We start from the raw sequence: 22,595 nt of genomic DNA, 5'->3' as shown, positions 1-22,595 counted from the left end.
CCATCTTTGATTTCTTTCATCATGTTTTAAAGTTCTCTATATACAGGTCTTTTGTTTCTTCATGTAAATTTATTCCTAAGTATTTTATTGTTTTTGTTGCAATGGTGAATGGGATTGTTTCCTTAATTTCTCTGATTTCCAACCCTTAAAGGAAAACATAGAACACTCTCCAACATATATCACAGCAAGATCCTCTATGATCCACCTCCCAGAGTAATGGAAATAAAAGCAAAAATAAACAAATGGGATCTAATTAAACTTAAAAGCTTTTGCACAATGAAGGAAACTATGAGCAGGGTGAAAAGACTGCCCTTAGAATGACAGAAAATAACAGCAAATGAAACAACTGACAAAGAATTAATCTCCAAAATATTCATGCAGTTAAATACCAGAAAAATGAACAACCCAACCAAAAAGTGGGCAAAAGACCTTTCATCAAAGAAGATGTACAGATGGCTAATAAACACATGAAAAGATGCTCACCTCACTCATTATTAGAGAAATGCAAATAAAAACCATAATGAGGTATCATCTCACATGGGTCAGACTGGCCAACATCAATAAGTCTACAAACAATAAATGCTGGACAGTGTGTGGAGAAAAGGAAACCTTCTTACACTGTTGATGGGAATGCAAACTGATACAGCCACTATGGAGAACAATGTGGAGGTTCCTTAAAAACTAGGAATATAATAACTCCGTCCCCAAATAGCATGACACTGGGGATTAGGCTTCAACCTGTAAATCTGATGAAAGGCTAAAGCATGGGGGTTGGAGAGGACACAAACATTCAGTCCATAACAAGAAAGGAGGCAATACTTCAAAAAACAATTTTATACAGCTTGCCAAACAGGATTCCAGAAAGGTGATACCCCTTTATATTCCTAGCTAGTTTCTTTTTTAAAGATCTTTTTTATGTGGACCATTTTTAAAGTCTTTATTAAATTTGTTACAATGTTGTTTCTGTTTTATGTTTTGGTTTTCAGGCTCCCGAGGCATGGGGGATCTTAGCTTTCCAACCAGGGGTCATACTTGCGTCCCCTTGCTCTGGAAGGGGAAGTCATAACCACTAGACGACCAGGAAAGTCCCTGTTGTTTGTTCTTTAAGTTCTTGCCCTGAATATCTCTTTTCATTGCAAAGCTCTATGTTTATTTTCATTATTTTCTTCACAAAAGCATCAGCTGAGAAAAATGACATGATATTAAAAGAGCAAATATGAAAACACATTTCTCTGTCTCCTACTTTCGGGTCTCTCTTGAGACGTGACAGGGAATTAGATGTTTGGTAGGCTCTGTGTCCACAGCCCGCCTTCCAGGTTTCCAGGGTCAGTTTTTGGTGATCCATTCACGTTCCTGTGAATGCAGAGAACAAACCCAAAGCCGTTTCTCCTCCCTGTGGTTTCCCATGGAGCTTCCTCCCACAGGTCAAAACTGCAGTTCTTCCAAGTTACCACTAAGTGTCAGGCAAAGAATAGTCAATCGCACATGTTTCAATGACTTTTTTTTTCTTTTTTCAGACTTGCAGCCTCAATATTCAGTGAGAAAATACTTAAAAAAGCACGCAGTGAACTTTTTGATCCACTCCTCTTTCGATCCTGAGAAGAAAACAATAATCTGGTGCTTTTCTCTTGAATTTTTTTTTTAAATTAGTTTATTTATCTATTTTTTAACTTTACAATATTGTATTGGTTTTGCCATACATTGACATGAATCCACCATGGGTGTACATGTGTTCCCCTTCCAGAACCCCCCTCCCACCTCTCTCCCCATCCCATCCCTCCGGGTCATCCCGGTGCATCAGCCCCGAGCACCCTGTCTCATGCATCGAACCTGGGCTGGCGATTCGTTTCACATATGATAATTTTCATGCTTCAGTGCCATTCTCCCATATCCTCCCGCCCTCACCCTCTCCCATCAGAGTCCATAATACTGTTCTGTATATCTGTGTCTCTTTTGATGTCTCGCATACAGGGTTATCTTTACCGATTTACTAAATTCCATATATATGTGTTAGTATATTGTATTGGTGTTTTTCTTTCTGGCTTACTTCACTCTGTATAATAGGCTCCAGTTTCATCCACCTCATTAGAACTGATTCGAATGTATTCTTTTTAATGGCTGAGCAATATTCCATTGTGTATATGTACCACAGCTTCCTTATCCATTCGTCTGCTGATGGACATCTAGGCTGCTTCCATGTCCTGGCTATTATAAACAGTGCTGCGATGAACATTGGGGTTGCTGCTGCTGCTGCTAAGTCGCTTCAGTCGTGTCCGACTCTGTGCGACCCCATAGACAGCAGCCCACCAGGCTCCGCCGTCCCTGGGATTCTCCAGGCAAGAATACTGGAGTGGGTTGCCATTTCCTTCTCCAATGCATGAAAGGGAAAAGTGAAAGTGAAGTCGCTCAGTCGTGTCCGACTCTTAGCGACCCCATGGACTGTAGCCTACCAGGCTCCTCCGTCCATAGGATTTTCCAGGCAAGAGTACTGGAGTGGGGTGCCATTGCCTTCTCCGAACATTGGGGTACACGTGTCTCTTTCAGTTCTGCTTTCCTCAGTGTGTATGCCCAGCAGTGGGATTGCTGGGTCATATGGCAGTTCTATTTCCAGTTTTTTGAGGAATCTCCACACTGTTCTCCATAGTGGCTGTACTAGTTTGCATTCTCACCAACAGTGTAAGAGGGTTGCCTTTTCTCCACACCCTCTCCAGCATTTATTGCTTGTAGTCTTTTGGATAGCAGCCATTCTGACGGGCGTGAAATGGTACCTCATTGTGGCCATTTTTTGATTCACACACACACACACAAACCCTGGAAATAGAACTGCCATATGACCCAGCAATCCCACTGATGGGTGTATACCCTGAGGAAACCAGAATTCTTGGGATCTATTTCACCGCATGGTGATTATAGTTGATGGTATTGTACCGTGTACCTGAAAGTTGCTAAGAAGTGAAGTGCAAGTCACTCAGTCATGTCCGACTCTTTGTGATCCCATGGACTATAGTCCATGGAATTCTCCAGGCCAGAATACTGGAGTGGGTAGCTTTTCCTTTCTCCAGGGGATCTTCCTGACCCAGGAATCAAACCAGGGTCTCCTGTATTGCAGGCGGATTCTTTACCAATTGAGCTATCAGGGAAGTTGCTAAGAGGATAGAGGATAGATCAAATGTTCTGACCAGAAAAAGAAATGATAATTATGTGACATGATGGAGGTGTCAGCTAACACTACAATAGTAATAATTTTGCAAAATATAAATCTGTCAAATCAACATTTTGTATATCTTAAATTTATACAGTGTTATATACCAATTATATTTCAGTAAAGCTGGAAAAAATTAAAAAAGTAAGAGACACATGTACCCCAATGTTCATTGCAGTACTATTTACAATAGCTAGGACATGGACGTAAATGTCCATTGGCAGATGAATGGATAAGGAAGTTGTGGTACCTATACACACTGGAATATTACTCTGCTATAAAAAGGGATGCATTTGAGTTAGTTCTAATGAGGTGGATGAATCTGGAGTCTATTATACAGAGTGAAGTAAGTCAGAAAGAAAAAGACAAGCACTGTATATTAATGCATTTATATGGAATTTAGAAAGATGGTACCAATGATCCTACATGCAGGGCAGCAAAGGAGACACAGATGTAAAGAACAGACTTTTGGACTTAGTGAGAGAAGGTGAGGGTGGGATGATTTGAGAGAATAGCATTGAAACATGTACATTACCATATGTAAAACAGATGACCAGTGCAAGTTCGATGCATGAAGCAGGGCACTCAAAGCTGGTGCTCTGGCACAACCTAGAGGGATAGGGTGGGGAGGAGATGGGAGGGTGGTTCAGGATGGGAGGACATGTGTATACATATGGCCAATTCATGTTGATATATAGCAAAAACCATCACAATTTTGTAAAGTAATTATCCTCCAATTAAAATTAAATTTAAAAAAATTTGAAAAAATTATATTATGCAATGAAAAAAGTCAATGGATCAATAAAGATATCAAAGAGGAAATTGAAAGACTTCATGAGACAAATGAAAACAAAAACACAATTTTTCAAAATCTATGGGATGTAGCTAAAGTAGTTTGAAGAGGGAAGTTTATAGTGATACAGGCCTACATCAAGAAGCAAGAAAAATCTCAAATAAACAACCTCACCTACCATTTAAAGGAATTAAGAATAGGAGAACAAAGGCAAAATTCAGCAGGATGAAAAAAGTAATAAAGATCAGAGAGAATATAAAGAAAATAGAGACAGAAAACAATAGAAAAGATAAAAGAAAACTACAGTTGATGTTTTGAAAAGACAAACTAAACTGATAAACCCTGAGCCAGGCTCAAAAGTAGAAAAGACAGTGAACTGAAATAAAATAAGAAATGATGAAAAAGATTTCCAAAACACCTAAAGCCTGATAAATTCATGTACATCTTGTATTTTAATACTATTTGTAATAAAAACAAAAGGAAAAAAACTTAAAGGAGCAGAAAAAAGAAAGAAAGGATGAAAGAGAAATAACAACTGATATCACAGAGATACAAAATATCATGGGAATGTTATGAACAATTATATGCCAACAAACTAGACAACCTAGAAGAAAGTGACAAATTTCTAGAGGCATACAACCTTCCAAGACTGAATTGGGAAGAAATAGATAATCCGAGCACTGATCATGGGTGGTGAAATTGGTTTTGTAATTTTATAACTCACAGCATGCCTAAAGTCTAAGACCAGATAACTCACATGGGAATTCCACCAAAAATATAAAGAAGAGCTAATGCTATCCTTCTCAAACTATTCCAAAGATTAAAGAGGATGGAATACTTTTAAATTCATTCTATGTGGCACAATAACCTTGACACTAAAATCCAACAAACACAGTACAAAAAAGAAAATTATAGTCCCATATCCATGATAAATATAGAGACAAAAATATTCAACAAAATATTAGCAAATGATTCAACAATATATTAGAAAGATCATATACCATTATCAAGTTGTATTTATGCCAGGGATATAAGGATAGCTTAATATTCACAAGTCTATCAATGCAATATACCACATAACAAAAGGAAGAATAAAAATCCCATGATCATCTCAACAGACAGAGAAAAAGCCTTTGACAAAATTTAACATCCATTCATGATAAAAGCTCTTATCAAAGTTGGCATAGAGGTAATATATCTCAACAAAATAAAGGCCATTTATGACAAACTCACAGCTAACATCACACTTAATGGTGAAAAGCTGAAAGTCTTCCCACTAAATTCAGAAACAAGACAAGGATTCCCATTCTTACCAGTTCTATTTAACATCATATTGGAAGTCCTAGCCACAGCAATTGGAGGAGAAAAAGAAATGAAAGGCATTAAAATGAGAAGGAGAAAAAGAAAAATTGTCATTATTTTCAGATGACATAATACTATATAGACAAAACCCTAAAGTCTCCACAAAGAAACTATTAGAACTAAAAAAGGTATCAGTAAAGTTTCAACATACAGGATTAACATGCAGAAATCTTTTTGCTTTTCTAGACACCAACAATGAACTATCAGAAAGAGAAAAGAAGAAAACAATCTCATTTAAAATATCATCAAAAAGAATGTAATACCTAGGAATAAACTTATACAAGGAGATGAAATATCTTCACTCTGAAATCTGTAAAACTCTGAGGAAGGAAATTGAAGAAGATGCAAAGAAATGGAGATATCCCATGTTCTTATATTGTAAGAATTAATATTGTTAAAATGTCCATACTACCCAATGTAATCTACAGATTTAATACAGTCCTTATCAAAATATCTATGATATTTTTCACAGACATAGAAAAATTATCCTAAAATTTATATGGAACCAGATAGACCCTGAATTTCCAAAGCTATCTTGAGACAAAAGAACAAAGCTGGAGGTATCATGCTTTCTTACTTCAGACTATACTGCAAATTGACAATAATCAAAGCAGCATGGTAATAGCACAAAGCAAACACATAGATCAATGGAACGGAATAGAGAGACTAGAGATAAAACTATGCACTTATGGTCAATTAATATATGACAAAGAATGCAAGAATATACAATAGAGAAAAGACAGTCTCTTCAATAGGTGGTACTGGGAAAATTGGATAGCTACATATGAAAGAATGAAATTAGAACGTTCCTTCATACCACATACACAAATAAACTCAAAATGGATTAAAGAACTAAATGTAAAACCTGAAATCATAAAATTCCTAGAGGAGAATATAGTACACTCTTTGACATAAATGTAAGCAATATCTTTTGGATCTGTCTCCTTAAGGAAAAGAAACAAAAGCAAAAATTAAAAAAAATTGAGTCATAAATAAAATTAAAAGCTTTTGCATAGCAAAGGAAATCACTGACAAAACAAAAGGATAGCTTATTAAATGGAGGAAAATATTTGCAAATAATATGACGAATAAGGAGTTTTTAATCTGTATTTGCCGCTGCTGCTGCTGCTAAGTTGCTTCAGTCGTTTCCGACTCTGTGCAACCCCATAGATGGAAGCCCACCAGGCTCCCCTGTCCCTGGGATTCTCCAGGCAAGAATACTGGAGTGCGTTGCCATTTCCTTCTCCAATGCATGAAAGTGAAAAGTGAAAGTGAAGTTGCTCAGTCGTGTCCAACTCCTAGCGACCCCATGGACTGCAGCCTACCAGGCTCCTCCATCCATGGGATTTTCCAGGCAAGAGTACTGGAATGGGGTGCCATTGCCTTCTCCAATCTGTATTTAATACATAGCTAATATCCAAAAAATGGGCTTTCCTGGTGGCTCAGCTGGTAAGGAATCCACCTGCAATGTGGGAAACCTGGGTTCGATTCCTGGGTTGGAAAGATCCCCTGGAGAAGGGAAAGGCTACCTACTCCGGTATTCTGGTCTGGAGAATTCCATGAATAGAGGAGCTTGGCAGGCTACAGTCCATGGGGTTGCAAAAAGTAGGACACGACTGAGTGACTAACACACGAACAATATCCAAAATATGAAATCATACAGCTCAATATAAAAAAACAAACAACCTAATTAAAAAATGGACAGAAGATCCAAGCAGACATTTTTCCAAAGAAGACATACAGATGGCCAACAGGTACATGAAAAGATGCTCAACTTTGCTAATCACCAGAGAAATGCAAATTCAAAACTACAAATGCCTACTTATACCTGTCAAAAAGTCCATCACCAAAAATTCTACAAATAACAAATGCTAGTAAGGAAGTGGAGAAAAGGAAACCATAGTACACTGTTGGTAGGATTGTAAATTGATACAACCATTATGAAAAACAGTATGAAGATTCCTCAAAAAACTAAAAATAGAACTACCATATAACCCAGCACTTCCACTCTATCTGAAGGGAAAAAAGTACTAATTGGGAAAGATACATACACCCTCGATGTTCATAGCAGCATTATTTATACTATCTGATATCAACAGAAGAATGGATAAGAAAGATGTGGTATATATATACATATATATATATATATACAATGGAATATATGCACTATACATATATGCGGAATATTCCTGGAATGGAATATTTCCAAGCCATTTAAAAAAAATGAAATTCTGCCATTTGCAACAATGTGGGTGGACCTGCAGGGTATTATGCTTAGTGAAGTAAGTCAGACAGAAAAGGACAAATGCTCACACGTGGAGTCTAAAAAATAAAACAAATGAGTGTATATGACAGAATAGAAACAGACTCATAGATATAGAGAACAAATAGTAATTACAAGTGGGGGGGGGGATGAAGAGTTGCAAACTACTATGTATAAGACGGAGAAGGCAATGGCACCCCACTCCAGTACTCTTGCCTGGAAAATCCCATGGACGGAGAAGCCTGGTAGGCTACAGTCCATGGGGTCGCTAAGAGTCGGACACGACTGAGCGACTTCACTTTCACTTTTCCCTTTCATGCACTGGAGAAGGAAATGGCAACCCACTCCAGTATTCTTGCCTGGAGAATCCCAGGGACGACGGAGCCTGGTGGGCTGCCGTCTATGTGGTCGCACAGAGTCGGACACGACTGAAGCGACTTAGCAGTAGCAGCAGCATGTATAAGATTAAAAAGTAAGAAGGATATATTGCACAGCATGAGAAAATATAGCCATTTTTGTAATTTTAAATGGAATACAATCTACAAAAATCTTGAATCACTATGTTGTAGACTTAAAACTAACATAATATTTTAAATCAACTATACTTCAATCTCTAAAAAGCAGAAAATAAAGTAAAATAAAATGTGTTTGGGCCAGAAATAGCCATGACAGTTTTGAATAACAAGAAAAGGTGGGAAGGTACTTCCCTGGTGGTCCACTGGTTAAGAACCTGCTTGCAATATAGGGGATGTAGGTTCAATCTCTGGTCAGAGAATTAAGATCCCACATGTCACAGGGCAACTAAGGTCTCATGCCACAACTACTGAGCCTGTCCACTCTGGAGCCCATGCTTTACAAGTAGAGAAAGCCTACATGCCTCAGTGAAGACCCCATGTGCCACAGCTAAGGCCCAGTGCAGCCAAAGAAAGAAAGAAAGAAAAGAAAAGGTGGGAAGATGTGCCCAGCCAAGGCATTAAAACTTATGAAGCTATTCTAAGATAAGGTAGTTTGGTCAGAGAAATAGACAAGTAGCACAATGGAACAAAATAAAATCACTATAAGAACCAGAAATTTATGGGAACTTGATACATGGAAAAGGGGCAGTGCAGATCCAAAATATATATATAAGATCTGAGTAATATCCCCACCTGAAATAGACACACACACATACACACACACACACAAAATGAGATCAAAGGCATAAATAGAAAGAGCAAAACTTGATCAGGATTTGAAAATCTTTTTTTTTTTTTTTTTTATAAATTTATTTATTTTAGTTGGGGGCCAATCACTTCACAACATTGCAATAGTTTTTGCCATACATTGACATGAATCAGCCATGGGTTTACATGTGTTCCCCCTCCTGGACCCCCCACCCACCTCCCTCCCCATCCCATCCTTCTGGATCATCCCATTGCCCCGGCCCTGAGCCCTTGTCTCATGCATCGAACATGGAATGGTGTTCTGTTTCACATATGATAATATACATGTTTCAATGCTATTCTCCCAGAACGTCCCACCCTCACCTTCTCCCTCAGAGTCCATAAAATTGTTCCATGCATCTGTGTCTCTTATTCTGTCTCGCATATAGGGTTATCGTTACCATCTTTCAAATTCCATATATATGCATTAGTATACTGTATTGTTGTTTTTCTTTCTGGCTTACTTCACTCTGTATAATGGGCTCCAGTTTCATCCATCTCAGTAGAACCGATTCAAATGTATTTTTTTTAATGGCTGAGTAATATTCCATTGTGTATATGTACCACAGCTTCCTTATCCATTCGTCTGCTGATGGACTGAAAATCTTTTTTTTAATGTATAACAAAAGCTCTTAATGATACCAACAGTCCACTTTATGGACACACCAGATGAAGAGGAACTCTCCCATTGTGCCCAAGAAACAAAGATAAAAATATTTGTGCAAAATTATACTAGTAAGACATTACATAAATATTTAATATCCATCACAAGATAAATCAATACATTGTGGCATACTCTCACAGTAGAACTTATACAGCAGTGGAAATTAATAAAATGAAGCTACATAAATGAATGTATAAATTCATTTATGAATTTATGAATAAAGAAAAAAAACTGTGTTGAGTATAAAAAATAAAATTTCCAGCAGGCTGTATACAGTATAATAACATTTATATAAAAGTTAAAACATGCAAGTAATGTTATATATTGCTTAAGGATTTATACATATGTTGTAGAAGTATAAAATCGTGATTGAGATTATGAATACCAAATCTAGTACAGTAATGTTCAAAGGAACAACAGATCACAATAGCAAAATGTTAACAGTTGGCAAACATAGCATGGTAGGTAGTTATGTGTATAGTTTTATATTATAAATTTCAGAATAGAAAAATCCTACTCAACTTAGTGATTTAAAATACATGGGTGTTAAAATGAAATCACACTTGCAAAAGCTCTGGATAAAAGTAAAAAGTGCTCTGAAAATTCAGTGTTCATGAGCAGGGGCACAGTGGAAACCTGTTTTCTTGATCTACTTGATTCTCTTTGGGGTGGAGGCAGGGCCAATTTGAAGCTCAGTGCATCAGGGTCCAGACATTCTGGATCAACATGACCATTGTCCATCCTTGACTCAATTCCAAAGGTCAGAGAGAAGGAACACAGGAGGGTGTATGGAAGGGAGTATGTTCATGTTGGAGGTGGGGAAAGCAGAGTGAAGGGCAGGGGATCTTGAGTCATCTCCAGGCCTTATAGCTTCTTTCCACTTGAGCCCCTTGCACAGGGAGGGAGGCAGTGTATCACAGAGTATGCAGGACCTGTAGAGAAAAACACTCATTCATTGATTCCACAAGTGTTTTTGAGCACATACGGTATGGGAGGCACTTTGCTTGGCCTGGGTTCATGGTGCTGACCAGAAATGAAGCTCCAAACACCTCTTTCTGAGTTCTGAACTCTCTCCCATACCCACATCCATCTGTATGCACATCCAAGTCCCCAAGATAGGTTCCATAAGTTGATTTTAGTAATAGTTTCCTTATTCATTCCAAGGATACACCATGTGATAACTGAATATACAACAGCCTATGGAAGGGCTCTTTGGAGTTTGGGTCTCAAAACTTTTTTGACTGTGGACCCTCACCTCCAGGGTCCTGCATACCTACGACCCTCACCTGCAGGGTCCCAACTAACTTAATTGTAGAAACTTCAAATTCCAGGGCACAAAATAATGAGAGTTGGAAGCCTCGGAAATTTCAAGACACATTTGGAGAAAATAAGTCTGTTCCCTTTTCTCCCTTAAAGCTGGATTGCTGTTATGATTTTTGAGCTTGCCCTGACTCCTCTTGCTACCCCATGAAGGTGGCTCTAATCTCCCTCCCTAAAGAATAAGACTGCCACCACCTCACCTGCTACAGGTTCCACCACCTGTGGAAATAGGTGGCTATGAAACTGATCACCAGCACCACTTTGAAGCCCAGGAGGAAAGCCATTAAGATAAGGGCAGGCATCTCTGGACCTAAGTGACAAGGGGCAGAGGAGATATCAAATGGGACTCTGTGAGTTAATACCTCACTCCACTTGGAGACAGAGGTCACCCAGTCGCTCACAGGTGTAGAGGTAAGCTTACCTGTGCTCCCAATGAATTTGTGTGTGTCCTGCACTGCTGTGAACAGTATGAGGCTGGCCTGGATGGGAGGCTGGGTATCATGCTGCACTTTACAGGTAAGTACACGTTCAAACTCTGGCACTGAGGCATTCACCAAATGCAAGCTTTCCAAGGTGTAGGTACCATCACTATTCTGCTTGGACGAGGGTTGCATAGCTCCCTTGTATGTATGGCAGTTCTCCAACCAGCTGAGATGCACATTCTGTGGATAGAATCTCTGCACGTGGCAGGTAACTGCCACCACATCCAAGGAGTGTGAAGACTGGGACACAGTTACTGTAGGGGGGACTGTCACAGCCCAGAGAAAGCAGACAATTACTATAGGAAGTTCACCATGGGAACTGGCAAGCTCCCTAAAGATAGGGGTCCTCTGCCCAGGGCCTGCCACAGGGGAGTTAGGTATTGGTTAACAAATACATGCATAAGTAAGTGCATGAGTGAATGCATGCTTGGATGGAAGCATGGAATGATGACGCCATCTTAATCTTTCCTTTCTTTTCCACTATGGACATTCAATAGGAAAAAGTGAACCTGTGCTTCATTTAAGAACCTATGAATCAGTTGACTTACTCTATGACTTGAATGAAGATTCCCAGCCTCTAATCTTCATGACTGCAGGATACTAATACTTGACATAGAAAGGAACTTACTTTTGGAGAACCTAAGTATTTACACAAGGTCACAAGTGGCAAAGCAGGGGTTCCACCAGAGACAGTATGTTTTACCATTTGCTATTATGACACCCAAACTATAAGGCTAGAAGCATTTATTATGATTGCAGGATCCTGGGAATTATGACCTAACAACTTCTAGAATTTTTTCAACCAGACTTTTCAGCTGTGAAGAAAATGTATGCATACAAAAGAAAATTGGAGAAATTCAAAAATACTAAAAAACATTAAGGGTTTCAGTAGAATTCATAGGAACACACAGCGCTAAAGTAAGGGATGTGAGCATCAGATTCTGGTCCTTGCACTGACACCACCGCCAAATGCAAGACATTGTGCTTGTCACCTTCTCTTTGTTTCCCATATTCTTATTTGAAATTGTTTAAGCTTGATCAGTTCTCAGGGGTCTAGTTATACAGACTTCGGCTCTTGGTCTAGGGTAGAGAGAATAACTTCTCATGTAGTACGATTTGAAAGAACTAAGAGTATGTTTGTTTCCCAAATATTATTTCTTTTATACTCAATTCACCTCGACCTATATGCTTGCATCTATGATGCTGCTCATGGGTGGGACAGCCAAGCAAGACACCATCCCCAGAATGTCCCTATCTCTTGTCAGTCTTTCAGCCCACAGGCAGGGATTCCTACCAAGCAAAGAGCAGAATCTTGAGAAGGGATTGTGATGGCCTGGTAACTAGGCAGTGTCTGTGGAGGACACGCCAGAACAAGGTACCACCAAGCAAGTGCCATGGGGCTAACAAGGACCAATAAGAGCAAGGAGAGTCTCAGATAGACCATTCTAGTCACCAGTGAGTTCTCCAGGCTGCAAGAGATTCAGGACAATGTTTGGAGGGCAGAGACCAAAGCCCAGCTGATGATATTTGCTCTCATGTACCAGTACTCTTGCCTGGAAAATCCCACGGACAGAGGAGCCTGGTAGGTTGCAGTCTATGGGGTCACCAAGGGTCCGACACGACTGAGCGACTTCACTTTCACTTTTCACTTTCATGCATTGGAGAAGGAACACTCCAGTGTTCTTGCCTGGAGAATCCCAGGGACGGCAGAGCCTGGTGGGCTGGCATCTATGGGGTTGCACAGAGTTGGACACGACTGAAGCAACTTAGCAGCAGCAATTGAGAACAGAGCTTGAGTCACTATATATGTGCTATTTATTCTTCACAACCGAATGGTATAAACACAAAGTGCTACTCGGTATCAGAAAAAATAACAAAAAGCCAATAGAAGGACCCTACACAACTCAGGCCTCTGTTTCAATGAAATTGTCAAAAAGGAATTGATTCAAACTTGAACTTGAAAAACATTTCAATTATACAAGTAATTTTATTTAATTTACCTTTTCATTAAACATAGAATATAATGACAACTGGGCTTCCCCGGTGGCTCAGTGATAAAGAATCTGCCTGCAATGCAGGAGACATAGGTTCAATTCCTGGGTTGGGACGATCCCCTGGAGGAGGGCATGGCAACCCACTCCAGTATTCTTGCCTGGAGAATTCCGTGGACAGAGGAGCCTGGCAGGTTGCAGTCCATGGAGTCGGACACAATTGAAGCAGCTGAGCACAGCAGCATATAAAGACAACTATGCACCAACTCTTAGAAGAAACAAGTGTTGGGAGTGTAAGGAAGTTGGCACAATATTTTCCTAAAAAACTTATGCCAATACCATCAAACCCTACATTTCAAATTTCACACTCAAGCACAAAAGGTAATTTTTAAAAATTATTTGAAATCCTCTGACTATTCTGTCAATTTTAAGGGGCATTTTTAAATTAAAATGTTATCTTTCAAAGTGCCCGCAGAATCATTAGGATCATAGAATTTTTTCCTTCTCTTTCATCTTTAAAGGCCAGAAGATTCACCTGAGACCCCAGCAGTTCTCAAACATAATTTATATCAATTACTGAAATACACTTTGCCAAATCTCTGATTTCACTTAGCAACAGTGAATTAGGGTTTTGCACAGTGTGGTCTAATGCTGGCCATACTTCAGTCACGGAAAGACCCTCCTCCTAAAGCAGAGGGTTTCTGGGCTCCACACCACTCTTGTAGCCACCTGATCTCAGCCCAGCAGTGCTGGGTGGTGCCATGTTCTATTTCAGATCCCTGCCGCTCTTTCTTAATGCTCTGCATTTGAATTTCTCCACAACCATGAACTGCCACCCAGCAGCCCGTGAAGGCACATTCCAGCCTCCCTCGTCTATGGATACTCCTGAGGAATAGTCTAGAGTTTCTCAGAGGGTCCCCAGTGGCAGTGAGCCTCAGTCATTCACAGGGGCCCCCAGGTCAATAACTCACCTTTTCTGGAGTGTCCCTTCTTCCTTGCATCACTCACTCCATCTCTTATCCCCGTCTCACTGAATCATCTCCCAACCACCTGCATCTAACACCTCGTTTCAGGCTTTGCCTCCAAGGAGATCCAAACAACAACACAAAATTATTTCTGTAATGGCAAGCCCAACCTGACTGATGCAGGCAGTGTTGAGCAGTGAGGATTTAAAGAGGAGGTTAATCTATTTTTCCATCTCCTCACTTTTAGTCTGCATGCGAGCTTAGGTCTGAAGTGGATCTCTTGCATACAGCATATATATGGGTCTTCTTTTTTATCCATCCAGTCAGTCTGTGTCTTTCAGTTGGAGCATTTAACCCATTTACATTTAAAGTAATTATTAATATATATATGTTCCTATTAGCATTTTATTAATTGTTTTAGGTTTGTTTTTATAGGTCTTTTCCTTCTCTTGTGTTTCCTGGCTAGAGAAGTTCCTTTAGCATTTGTTGTAAATCTGGTTTGGTGGTGCTGCATTCTCTTAACTTTTGCTTGTCTGAAAAGCTTTTGATTTCTCCACTGAAGCTGAAGGAGACCCTTGCTGTGTAGAGTAATCTTGGTTGTAGGTTTTTCTCTGTCATTACTTTAAATATATCCTGCCACTTCCTTCTGGCTTGCAGAGTTTCTGCAGAAAGATCAGCTGTTAACTTTATGGGGATTCTCCTGTATACTTCTTGTTGCTTTTTCCTTGCTGCTTTTAATATTTTTTTCTGTGTTTAATTTTTGTTAGTTTAATATAATTTATAAATAATCAATTTATGGTGAATATTCTTATTATCTATTTGCTTCTCTATACAATTATTATAACTCCAGGGAATTATATAAAATTTTTCAGATCAGGAAGAGTCCCTGCAATATCATTTTCCTATTTTACAGTCAGCAATCCCAACACTCAGAGAACTTAAACAACCAGCAGGAGGTCCCACAGCTGGTGAATAGCAGAGTCCGAAAAGCCTGGAATCACATCCAAGTTCTCTCACTCACCAGCTTCATATCTTCAGGCAACCTTTACTTCTTACAAACTCAGTTTCCTTCTATAAGACCATGAATGGGATAAGCAGTACATTGCAGTTGTTCACATTAAATAAGCCAGTCCACACAAGTATGTATATTGACAATGTGCTCTGCTTGTTTGAGTCATTAATATCAATATTTTATCCACGTAAAATGATGTATTTTCTTTCACAAGAATAGCATAAAATGAGGAAAATATTTTGTAAACTTTAAAGACCTATAAATATTTAAGAAATTAATTTTACTGCTGTGCATGCAACCTTGGACAACTCACTTACCGGGCTTTAGAATTGTTGCAAATAATGAGATGGTCACTAAGCTCCTATTCGGCATGATATGAAAGAATTTCATATCATGTGATTTGCAGACCAGTCAAGCCCTGATCCAGGCCAAGAAAATCAGAGTCAGCCTTCTCTAAAAAATGCAGATGAAAATTAGGCCTTTCTCTACATATGAGTAAAGATAAAAACAGTCATCATTCTACCTAAAATTTAGGAGTTCACAAAGGCCTTTAAATTCTCTTCATATAAAAATTATAAATATATATATAATTAATATAATAAAATTAAATTCCCAGAAGATATTTTGTCTCCATTTTACAGCTGAAGAAACTGAGTTCTGAGAGGTGATAGGAATAGTAAATGTGAATAACAACAATCGTCACTTCTCTGTGATTGATACGAGCAAGAGATATGTTAATTACTTTATGCTTCATTTTGCTGAATTCTTGCTACAACAAAGTGAGGGATGTCCCATGTATTAGTCAAGGAAACCAACACTCAGAAAACTTCCAGCCCAACTCTGCACTAAGCCATCTGGACAAAGAGAACATCCTTACCACGGAGGTACTGCTCCAGTCTGATGGTTTTCTGGGAAACCAGTATGGACATGTGCTTGACTTGGCAGTGGACAAAGGAATGCACGTCATCAGCATGCAAAAGGATGAGCACACTGCTGGTCACATGGTAGGTGTCTCCACGAGGGTGGACACTGGTCTGGGACTTTAACAGCTGGTGGGAGTTTTTAAGCCAGGTCACAGTAACCTGACCCGTGGAGAATCCAGAGGACGTGAAGGTCAGTGGGATGTTTGTGCCTAGCTCAGAGCGCTGAAGGGGGCCTTGCAGGGCAGAAGAGTAGCCGCTCATGCCTGTAGAGGAGACCCAGCCTGTGAGAAGATGCAGAGGAGCCCAAACCCAGTGAAAACAAAACCTCAGCATCTCCACTGACAAGCCTCACCGCCTCGTCTTCCACAGTGTTTGTAGGTTACATTCTGATAGGAGTTCAACTATGAAGCTGATATCAGAGGCCAGACAAAATGAAGCTACTGGGACAACAGCAGTTTGCAAAGAGGCCTGACTCCCACCCACACCTCACAACCCCGCTTACTAACTTTAAGACTTAACCCTAGTCCTCACTGCAAACCTAGGAGGAGGGAGCTGCTCCTACCCTCGTTTTGCTGATGAAGACACTGAGGTCCAGAGCCTAAGTACCTTGTCTAAGTTCCAAAACTGGCCAGTTGGGTTCTTAGCCAGAAAGTAAGGACTCAGGGTCTGTGTTCAGTGACCAGACTCAGCTCTGCCCTCAGTCCCTGGACAGGGAAGGGTGTATCACTGTTCTCAGGACAGGTCACATAAGGCAGGCAGCGCAGAGAATTTAATGGACATGAACTTGGGCAAACTCTGAGGGATGGTGAGGGACAGGGAGGCCTGGTGCACTGCAGTTCATGGGGTCGCAAAGATTTGGACACATCTTGGCGACTGAACAACAACAGCATAGAGAAGGGGTAGGAGCACAGGTTTTGGGGTCACACTCAGCCCAAGTGTGCATTCCCAGTCCCTCCACTGCATGACAACTTAACTCAGTTTCCTCATCTGTGACATGGGGATGATTCTTAATGCCCAGGGTTAGTTTAAAAATCATGTACAATAACTAGTAAAGCATATGAGATAATTGTAAATAATTATCATTTATAAACACTCTATAAACACAATTGTGTGAGTGTTAGTTGCTCAGTCATGTCTGACTCTTTGCAACCCTGTAGAGCTTGGCAGGCTCCTCTGTCCATGGGATTTTCCAGGCAAGGATGCTGGAGTGGGTTGCCATTTCATTCTCCAGGGGATCTTCCCAACCCAGGGATCGAACCTGGGTCTCCCGCATTGCAGGCAGATTCTTTACCGTTTGAGATGCCAGGGAAGTCCCAAATGATAATTATTATCATCAAATACTCATGACAGTCACCTAAAGAATTATTTTTAATCGTATTCCTAATGTTAAAGGGAAAAAGGCTGAGAAGGTTAGTAACACAGCCAAGGGCCTCACAGCAAACAGAACTCACATTCCGGTCACAGACTCCAAGTCAAGGGCTCTTTCTGTTACATCAAAGTTGCCTCTGTTTCTCCGTAGCTTCCCCATAATAATTAGTGAACTTCAGCATTTTCCTGCTTTCAACCCAGCATGGTCTGGGCATCAGAGAGACTGCCATCACGGTCATCATACAGCACCCTCTGTGCACCCCAATATCTAGATGCCAAGCATGGGTCAAAGGAAGGAGTTCCAGCTGGTTCCCACCTGGAGGGCATAACTGTTCTCGCTCAGAGGAAGAAATGGAGCTCAGGAAGGGCAGTGCTTTGCCTGAGGTCGCAGAATGCCCATGGCAACCCTGCCAGATGATACCGACCCATTTGACTCCAAAGTCCGGCCACTCCGAAAATAAGAGCCAGTGTCTGCTTCAGGGCTGAGAGGGTCTCAGCATGGAGGAGAGGCCTAAATGGACAGAACCCCAGTCAGGACTTGGAAGAGGTTCCATAGTTTCAGGACCAACTGTGAGAATGGAATGATGTGGACCGATATGACAGTTTAGAAGGAAATAAATATGATACAGAATATTTAAGAGGGAAATTTACAAAAGACTTGAGATAACACCAAGATTTGTATGCCTAGGCAGGATGAAGGGAAAAAAATACTGAAAACACACTAAACTGGTGAGCAGACAGCCCTGCCTTTGAATCCAAGTTCTACTATTTGAGACCTCTGAGACCTGCTCCTCTTCTGCTTGTCCCAACTGCATTATGTCAGACAACATATGTGAGGATGCCTGGCACACAATAAGTGCTCAACAGGGGTCAGTGAAAATGACCAGACACACAGACTGGGAGTGTGTAAGGGGTGGGAGCTGAAGAAGGGGTTTAGGGGTCAGGCTGAGGAGGTGTTGCGGCACAAGCACCTTAACACCAGAAGGGGGCCTGATGCCAGAAAAGGAAGCTGCTCTTTCCTCCGCAGACCAGAGGGCACATCAAACAGCTGCACAGAGGGGTGGTAGAATCAAAGTGATGTTCTCAGGGGGCTAGTCTTGCAGTAGTGGGTCAGATACACATATGCAGGTGAAGGAGAAAAATAAGACAGACAGAAAAGCCTCAGCATGAGTAAAAAACGAAATAATGTAACTTGCTTCTGATCAGAAAGGAGCAGTTTGGAGTTTTTCACATAGACCTGTATATCCCGCTGGGTGGACATTTTTCTTATTTCCTCTGGACAAGAAAAAAAAAGGCCATGGAGAAGTTGAAAGGTAATAGGCTCTTTGCCCCTGAGAATTCTTGGAGCTAGCAGAAAAGGCCAGTCCCTTCAAGGAGAGACCGAATGCAGGGTCAGTCAGTGTTCCTATTGTGCGGAGAAAGCAATGGCAACCCACTCCAGTACTCTTGCCTGGAGAATCCCAGGGACAGCGGAGCCTGGTGGGCTGCCGTCTATGGGATCGCACAGAGTCAGACACGACTGGAGCGACTTGGCAGCAGCAGCAGCAGCTTCTATTGTGAAGATGTGTGGTTTTGCAGCCCAGCAACCTGTCTGCCCTTTTGCTGATGCTGCAGATCAAGTAGCTCACACTTCCTGCAGGGAGTTATCTTATCCCACTTCCTGTTGTTCTGGAGAGCTGTCAGTGGATTCCGGTTCACCCTTAGCTGGTCCAGGTCTGGCCATTTCCATCATTCCTACCTCTCCTCCCCTCCCCAGCACAGCCCCTCTGGCCCAGTCACTCATTCTCCCAAGCTGATTCAAGCCAGGACCAGGGAAAGCTGATCCGGTCCGACGGTTTGAAGGGCTGGTGGGCAGCTCCCTCTAGTGGAGAATATCATCTAGCACACAAAAGGTACGTAGGAGAAGATAGATTCAGATTTAGAAGATAAGAGTCAGAAGTGGAGCTAGTGTTAAAGAGCCCGCCTGCCAATGCAGGTAGACATTAGAGATATGGGTTCAGTTCTTGGGTTGGGAAGATCCCCTGGAGAAGGACATAGCAACCCACTCCAGTATTCTTGCCTGGAGAATTCCCATGGACAGAGGACCTGGTGGGCAAAGTCTATAGGGTCTCAAAGAGTCAGACACAACTGAAGCGACTTAGCAAGCATACACAGAGAGAAAGGGGCTTCCCTTGTGGCCCAGTGATAAAGAATTCACCTGCCAATGCAGGAGACGCGGGTTCAATCCCTGGTGGGGAAGATTCTTTGGAGAAGGAGATGACAACCCACTCCAGTATGCTTGCCTGGGAAATCCCACGGACAGAGGAACCTGCAAGGCTATTGTCCATGTGATCGAAAAAGTGTCAGACATGACTTAGCAACTAAAACAACAACAAGGGAGAGAAAGAGGAAAAAGGGAAGAAGAAGAAAAATGAGGGACAGAGGAGGGGAGAAGAGAGAAAAAATAGCCTGAGACAGAAGTGACAGAGAGCAAACAAATGAGCAAAAGTGATAGCAAAAAAATAGTAGAGAGAATGAGAATCCTGCCCCTGCACCCTCCAGCTTTCCAGGTAATCCTGTCAAGAATTCTGGCCACTCTTTAAAATCGACTCCTAGAAACTGTCAGATGAACCAGTCTTGATTATCACCTTTCTGGAAGGGATTTTGATTTCTAGCTGTCCTTAGTATCTACTGTTTCCTGTACCTAAGTGTTAAGACAGAGAACTTTCAACCTGAAGAGTGCATGGAATTGAAGAAGGAAGTCCCACGCCTCCTTCTTAAAAAGGATGTAGGGGATGGAGGGCTTCCCTGCTGGCTCAGATGGTAAAGAATCTGCCTGGAATGCAGGAGACCCGGGGTTCACTCCCTGGGTAAGGCAGATCCCCTGGAGAAGGAAATGGCAACCCACTTCAGTTTTCTTGCCTGGGAAATCCTATGGACAGAGGAGCCTGGTGAGCTACAGTCCATAGTGTCACAAAGAGTTGGGCACGACTGAGAGACTAACAGGGGAAGGAGGAGCGGAGTTTGGGGATGAATTCTTGAGAGTTTTATCACAATCCCAGGGCATCTTCTCTTCCCTCACCTTCATCCCTTGCTGCCTTGAGTCCCTGACCCACTGCTGTCTGCACTCCAGGCAGATGGCAAGTGTTTTCACACCTGACTTTCCCAGCCAGGCTGCCCAGAGGGGCTGGCAAGAGACTGCACCCACCTTTCCCCAGTCTGGATGCCTGAGCCCGCAGGGTGATGTTGGCCTGGACTGGGGGCTGCTCATCCTGGACCACCCAGCAGGCAAACTCTCTCCCATCCAGCGTAGCCTCTACCTGCCAGGTGTGCTCCAGAGAGTAGGTCCCATCTGGGTTTCTGGTGACCTGGGGGGACTCCACGGTCTGTACCTTGTTCTCCATCCAGGTGAGGTGCAGGCGGGAGGGATAGAAGTGGCTCACATGACATGTGAGATTCACTCTCTGATGCACACGGATTTGCATCCCAGAGGGTTTGGTGGTAATCTTCAGGGTGGGGACAACTAAACACAGAAACAGAAAGGAACATCTTCTGAAATTATCCCTGCCCCCCTGCCCTCTATGTCTTCCTCTCCCAGGAACCAACCTTAGAACTCTCATTCTTAAATCAGTTACCTTTTTTTAAAAAAAGAAATAAATTTTTCTTGTATGCTCAATGTAAGGCAAATAGAGCTAAGTGTTAACATTCACTAAATATGGGTAATAGTACGTGGCTGTTTGCTATGTTACTCCCTGTGCATTTGAAATATTTCATATCATGAAATATTTTAAGAATTATAAACTATGATTTTCATGAGAACCAGGACTTAATTTTATTCATTTCTATATCCCTACCACCTGGAACAGTGCCTGCCACACAGTAGATATTCATGGATGAATTAATTCATTTGTGTTGAATAAATAATACATATTTAAAATTTAAAGATAGCAATGGTATTAATAGAAGAAAGATATTTGGGGTGGAAGCTTAGTCCAGACAATAATAATAAAATCAAATATATATAAACAATTTTCCTTGTGACAAGCAGTGTTCTAAGTGCTTCACAAGAAATAGCTCATTTAATCCTCACATGAAACCTGAAAGGTAGGTGATAATTTATCCTCATTCTAAGGGGAAACTGAGGCACAAGGAGGCTCAGTAACCTCCAGAGGAGCACACAGATCATGAAGTGGTACAGTCAGGACTAAACCCAGATAGCTGGCCCCTGGGACCTGTGTCTTTAATAATGCTACCCCGGGATCTGACATTGTGAGGCGGAATTCCAATTTCCCAGCTGTGAAATGGGGGTTTGTGCAAAACACTCAGAAAGCCAGTGCTGCCAGGAAAGCCATGCCCCCACCCAGCCTCCCGCCCTCACACCTTGGAGCACCCGGGAGAGGCTCATGCTCCTCCGCAGGGGCTGGGCCAGGGCCCGGTGCGTGACTTTGCAGGTCATCTCCGACAAGATATCTTGGCGGGACAGGGTCACCCACACCTTACTGGTGACGGAGTAATTGCCTTTGTTGTCGGTCACTAGGCGCTGAGCCGAGGCTGGATGCTCATCTCTGTCCTTCATCCAGGTGACACTGAAGTCTGTGGAGCTGAAGGGACCAGCGGTACAGTTGAAAGGCACTGGATTCTCAGGGGTTGTCCTGCGAGTCGGGCCCACCAGAGAGATGGAGAGCTGGCCACCTAGGAAAGAGATGGCTGTGACTGCATGCTGAGATCCAGCGCATCCCACTGCTGCCATGGTGTGGGTGGCTGTGGGGATTAACTATGTGTCCTGTCTGGTTTCAGCCTCAGGGAACGTACAAACAGATGCTAAAAAAGTAAACAAGCAAATGTGGAATTACAACTGGGCCTCAGTGATTTCAGGGAAACCCAAAGAGTGCTGACATAGAAAAATGCCTGGAGGACTTCTTCTGGAAAGGTGGTCAGAAAAGGATTCCTGGAGGAGGTGACATCTTAAGTTGAAACTGAGGAATAGATAGGAACCAGCCATGGGAAGGGGCAGGGGAAGAACATTCTAGAAAGTGGGAACAGCAGATGAGAAGCATCCCAGGCAGGCA

The 22,595-nt window shown here is 41.7% G+C and overlaps 1 protein-coding gene across 2 annotated transcripts; it reads right to left on the bottom strand.

Annotated features, from left to right (window-relative positions):
* Positions 1–15,573: 15,573 nt before the first annotated feature.
* Positions 15,574–21,993, bottom strand: LOC145532428 (uncharacterized). 2 transcript variants are annotated; one of them, XM_081557316.1, is made up of 4 exons: positions 21,907–21,983; positions 20,735–21,049; positions 16,134–16,442; positions 15,574–15,709 (listed from the first exon to the last, which is right to left on the bottom strand). In XM_081557316.1, exons 1-4 carry the CDS (start codon positions 21,980–21,982, stop codon positions 15,648–15,650), a joined length of 762 nt encoding a protein of 253 aa, XP_081413442.1. In that variant the 5' UTR covers position 21,983; the 3' UTR covers positions 15,574–15,647. The 2 variants fall into 2 exon arrangements, with proteins under 2 accessions (XP_081413442.1, XP_081413443.1); XM_081557317.1 differs by lacking the exon at positions 15,574–15,709 and having other exon boundaries at positions 15,985–16,442; positions 21,907–21,993.
* Between the last annotated feature and the right edge of the window lie 602 nt (positions 21,994–22,595).

Source organism: Giraffa tippelskirchi, chromosome 13, assembly GCF_054371585.1.
Source record: "Giraffa tippelskirchi isolate mGirTip1 chromosome 13, T2T-mGirTip1v1.2.pri, whole genome shotgun sequence".
In the NCBI taxonomy this organism is placed as follows: Eukaryota; Metazoa; Chordata; class Mammalia; order Artiodactyla; family Giraffidae; genus Giraffa; species Giraffa tippelskirchi.
This window is presented reverse-complemented; position numbering and strand designations above follow the sequence as displayed.

Excerpts from the sequence above, each read along its gene's own strand:
- LOC145532428 (XM_081557316.1), bottom strand. The coding sequence starts at position 21,982 with ATGACCTGCAAAGTCACGCACCGGGCCCTGGCCCAGCCCCTGCGGAGG. Across the intron at positions 16,443-20,734 it reads GGCATCCAGACTGGGGAAAG|GCATGAGCGGCTACTCTTCT; the intron begins GTGGGTGCAGTC and ends TCTCCTCTACAG. Across the intron at positions 15,710-16,133 it reads ACTGGAGCAGTACCTCCGTG|AGAAGGCTGACTCTGATTTT; the intron begins GTAAGGATGTTC and ends TGCATTTTTTAG.